At 44.4% G+C, this 5,000-nt stretch overlaps 1 protein-coding gene across 2 annotated transcripts in view; it reads left to right on the forward strand.

Moving 5' to 3' along the window:
* lsp1a (lymphocyte specific protein 1 a) overlaps positions 1-4,904 on the forward strand; it is a 27,595-nt gene extending 22,691 nt beyond the window's left edge. For both annotated transcript variants that reach the window (XM_034536157.1, XM_034536158.1), the window contains exon 13: positions 4,287-4,904. In XM_034536157.1, the coding sequence (XP_034392048.1) occupies positions 4,287-4,309 (23 nt within the window). In that variant the 3' untranslated portion in view covers positions 4,310-4,904. The remainder of the gene's footprint in view (positions 1-4,286) is intronic.
* The last annotated feature ends 96 nt before the right edge of the window (positions 4,905-5,000 follow it).

Here is a 5,000-nt window from a genome sequence, read left to right on the forward strand (position 1 = left end):
ACCAGTCACACAAACCAGTCACACAAACACCAACATTAACATCCAGACAACCAGTCACACAAACCAGTCACACAAACACCAACATTAACGTCCAGACAACCAGTCACACAAACCAGTCACACAAACACCAACATTAACGTCCAGACAACCAGTCACACAAACCAGTCACACAAACACCAACATTAACGTCCAGACAACCAGTCACACAAACACCAACATTAACATCCAGACAACCAGTCACACAAACACCAACATTAACATCCAGACAACCAGTCACACAAACACCAAACGTTTGTCAAGTATAAAGTTCAAAGCGACTTCTACCAACACAAACGTCATTCGTTAACACAGATTTCTGCAACTGTACATTGAACAACTTTTTTTCCTTTACATTTTTGTCTTCGCACTTGATGATATATATATATATATATATATATATATATATATATATATATATATATATATCATATACAAGTATATATATCATATATATATATATGATATATATATATAAAATATATATGATATATATAATATCAAATATATATAATATATATATAATATAAATATAATATATATTTATTATATATTTTATATGTATATTATAAATATTATATATATATATATATATATATATATTATATTAGCTTAAATAGCGGCGAACCCCCTCGCTGTTCTATTAAAGTCTTTTGGCTCCTCCTCTTTACCTTTGCGGCCAATCAGACCCATTTCAAAAACAGTGGAAATCTTCGTCACCGGCCTCAACGCCGCCTCTTTGAGCCTTTTAGCGTCAAACTTCGGACTAAAAAGCAGGACGGGCAGCCGGTGGGCAAACGAAGGGATCTCTTTCGACTCGCCCTTTTGCAGCTCTTCCTTCGCCTCCTCGCTCTTGTTCATCTCGATCTGGTGCATGATGTTCTCTTTGGTGGAAAACATTTGGAAGAGGACGGCGTTCCACATCTTTGCTGCCACGGGAGCGTCTTTGGTTTGGTTCTCGTCCCGAGCGTCGGGCCCGTCGACGGCCTTCTCGTCGGCCTTCTGCACCTCGCTCTGGTCCGGCCCGGGGGCCTCCTTCTGGGAGCCTATCCCTGGAAATATGGGCACCTCCTGCTCTACAACCATGTGCTTCTTGAGTCGGGACCAACCGCTCACTTTGGATTTCACGCCCTTTGGCTTTTGAATGACCTTGAGAAGGGGCTCGGCAGGGAGGGATTCATCGCCTTCCTTTTTCTCAGGTGCAGATTTAACTGCTGAAGTTGATTCTGCTTTCTTATCTTTGTCTTTACTTCCTGTTGACTTAACTGCAGACGTTGTGACAGGAAGAGCGGGCGCTGCAGTGCTTTGCTTGGAGCCTCCGGCTTTAGTCTCAGGTCCAGATTCCTGGACTTTATCTTTGCCTAAAAGCTTTCTTACTGCCGTCAGAGGATCCTGGTCACCACTTTTGGTGGGAGGATGTTTGGCTTCTGAAGGTTTTGTCTTTGGTATGGCGACTTCTTGAACTTGTGTTCCTGCTTTTTGTCTCTCAGGAGATTTCCACTCTGCCGGTGGAGGTGTAGCCTTTGGTGTTTCTCGAATCAGCGTTTTTTCTTGTTTTGCTGCAACCCAACAGGATGCCGTACTTGTCTCTTGTGTTGACGTTGTTCCTGAGGTGTCCGAAGCTTGTGAAACAATGATAGTAGGGATTGAATGGGTGACAGCATTCTTTTTATCTTCCACACAGAGTTTATCTACATCTTTGGGGGTTTCTTTGGGTTTGGACACCTGGGACGTCTTCACAGATGGTGCTTGGCTAGTTGTCTTACATTCTGCTGATTCCTCTTTTGTAGCTTGAACCTCCTCCTTGGAACCAGAGATACCAAATGCTGGAGAGTAAGTTCTTATTCCGCCATGAGCCGCATATTCAGCCGGTGTCAATCCCCGGTAGCCGGACTTTGACTTTTGAGCCACTTGGGTTGGGGTTTTAGGTTTCTGAAAGGCAACAGGGGATACACCTATAGGAGATGTCCCGTATGTTGGTGTCTTCGGTCTTTTATAGCCAGGCGACGCGGTCATAAGTCGGGATGCTTCGTATGTTGGAGTCTTGGGCCTCGGATTGCTGTAAGAAGTCACTACTGGTGTTTTCAGCTCAGATGTTGGAGTTTTAGGTATTTGAGAGCCAGCTGGAGAAGTTCCTCTTGTCAGATCAGGCTCTGATTTGGACTTTGTAATGCGTTGTTGGATTGGTTTTACAGCGGGAGGGATTTCCGAATGAGTGTCCCCATTCAGTATTGTTTCAGTAGGCTTGGGTTCAACAGTCTTGACACTTTGGGAAGCAGACAAACCGCCCACAGCAGAAACCGTTTTGGTCGTTCTTGACCTCTCTGGTTCTACTGTGATTGGCGACACCGCAAACAAGAGAGGATTAGGTTTTGAGACTTCAAAGACAGGCGTTGTAGCACGAGACAAGTGGTATGCCGGGGTTCTAGACCGTCCTGCTGAAGCTCTTAATGTTTGAAACTCAAAAGTTGGTGTTTTGCCTCTGATTTCAACTGTTGGGGTAGTAGCTCTTTGGATTTCAACTGTTGGGGTAGCTCTTTGGATTTCAACTGTTGGGGTTGCTCTTTGGATTTCAACTGTTGGGGTTGTGATTGTATTTATCTCTGAAGTTGGTGTTTTCCTCTGGGGATCCGTGCCCATTAAAGGAAGCTGAGCCGTCGGCGTCGTAACTCTTCTGACCTCAGGTGCTGAAGTCAAATCTAGTTTTATTTCTGCTGGGGTTTTACTTTGAGGTACTGTGCTGCCAATAGCAGTTAATCCAGCTGTGTCATACACCGGCGGGGTCCTGGATGACTCGTAGAACGACGTGCTCGCTGTGTACATCCTAATTTGAGGAACATCAAACATCGGTTTGGGCGATCTTGAATGTTCCGTTGCTCTGAAAGTTGGACGTGGACTTTTAGATTTGCCGTGCGGCGTCAACACAACCAGAGGACGAATCACAGCTTGACCCCCAGTTGCTGAATAAGAAGTCGGACCCGGACCTTTTGTCTTTGGGGTTTCTCCGGCTGCAGCACCGATACGAGTTTCAGCAAACGTGCTAAAAGCTGGCTTTTTCCCCTCAGCAGCTGGTGCTGTTGCTTCAGGCACAAAAGAGGCTGGCAGAGATATTTTGGGCACCACCAACTCTGCAACCGGCCCCAGAGCCGGTGCATTTCCAGGAAGGTGGGTCGATTCAGAATATGAGGTAACCGTGGTAACGTGCTGCGAGTACAAGTACGGCGGGATCTCCACCGTCTGAGGCGAGAACCTCACCCGCTGCGGGTAAGGCGACGCCACGTGCTGATACAGCGGCCGGACGGTGAACCGCAGAGGCTGCTGGACGCCGTAGAGGCCGGACGGCGCCTCTGGAGTCTTGGGCGGGGTGGAGTGGTCGCTGAGCTCGAGGTCGGGACTTGCTTCGTTCACGGGGGAAAGGCAGGAGCGGAAAAGCGCGGCGGGCTGCAACACCTGAGCGGAGGCCTTTTTCTTGGCGGTTCTCTTGAGGAGCTTCTGAAGCCGAACATTGTCCTTTCCAGGCTTTGGCAGCAGGGGTGGGGGGTAATGCTGGAAGAGCAGGCCCGGCTGGGCGAGAGCACCGTATGCGACAGCCATGAGCGCTTCAGCCCCCTGTGGAGAGAAACAACAACAACAACAACAACGACTGTCAGAAAAGGGAGTTTCACCAAAGCATTCGTAGAAAGAACCTAATACGGTCAGGCAGAACTCTGTGAGATCTCTGGACCTGTACTTCCGTTCTGCTGCAAATATCACTGCATCTGTATTAATATATATTTATATTATTTAAATGTTTATTATTTGCATGTCATATTAGCAGAAGTTTCAAGTTTCAAAAGGTTTTAAAACTTTTTCTTGCAGCCTTTGAGTGGGTTGATAGTTCCTGTTCTATCTTCAGAGGGTTTTTTATATGAAAATGATGTCAATTGTTAATTATGATTCATATTAAAGACCCCGTGAAATGTTAATCTTCACCAGGGATTTCATCCTGAACAAGTAGCCAAAGATAAAATAAAGAGCCAATAAAATCATCACTTTTTAAATCCTGCCCCGTCTTTCAAATCAAACATCATTCCTTAACCGATACCCGCATTGGGAAACATCCCATAATGGGTTCAACATCTACATTGATAAAACCTTTATGAACTCTGCTGTTTGTTCAGGTATTAAAACCTCAAACTGAACAAAATGAATAAAGGTAACTAAATATCTCATATCTGCATATTTAACTATTTTCTGTCTGTCTTTTGCAGATTTATATGCTGATGATTATTGAGGAGGTTTCGTCTCTTCAGGTCCGTCAGAAGCAGCAAGACTCAATATTTCATTTATAGCCAATAGATCATTTTTTCTGACTCTTTGTTGGACGACTACAAACCAACGGCTCAAATGCTAAAGATTTGATCTTCAAATGTCTTTATTGGTTCAATTCCCTCTTTGTATTCTCTGATATTCAGTTGTTATGATGATGTATATATCTGGCTGAGCTTTAATGTCTGTGTTCTTCAGTGTTTAGCTGAACCGTAACATCCGGCTGACCCTCGGATGATGGTGAAGGGAAACCTAAAAGTCTTGTGAATGTGGTCGATGGATCACACGTTTGTCATATTATTGTCTGCACAACAATCTGAACGCTGTATTCCAGGAGAGACGTCGTGTGGCTGCAGCCCTGGAATAGATTACATTTGGTCTGTTACATTACAACCACACGTAGTACCTGATCTACTCAATCAAACCTTTCCTGTGTTTTATCAGCTTTGTCTCTGCGCTACTGCAGATTTCTCACTTTCAATATCTATGTACTGAGATTCATGATTGTATGTGTTTTTAATCGCATTTCTTAAATAAATTTAAAATAATTTTCTAATGTAGCTTCGCCCTCCATTTTGTTTTTTTGTGTTGTTTGTATATTTATCAACTGAAGCACTGGTGGAGGTTCATGGTCCCCGGGGGGTGATTGGTAATAA

This window comes from Cyclopterus lumpus, chromosome 6 (assembly GCF_009769545.1).
Source record: "Cyclopterus lumpus isolate fCycLum1 chromosome 6, fCycLum1.pri, whole genome shotgun sequence".
Classification (NCBI taxonomy): domain Eukaryota; kingdom Metazoa; phylum Chordata; class Actinopteri; order Perciformes; family Cyclopteridae; genus Cyclopterus; species Cyclopterus lumpus.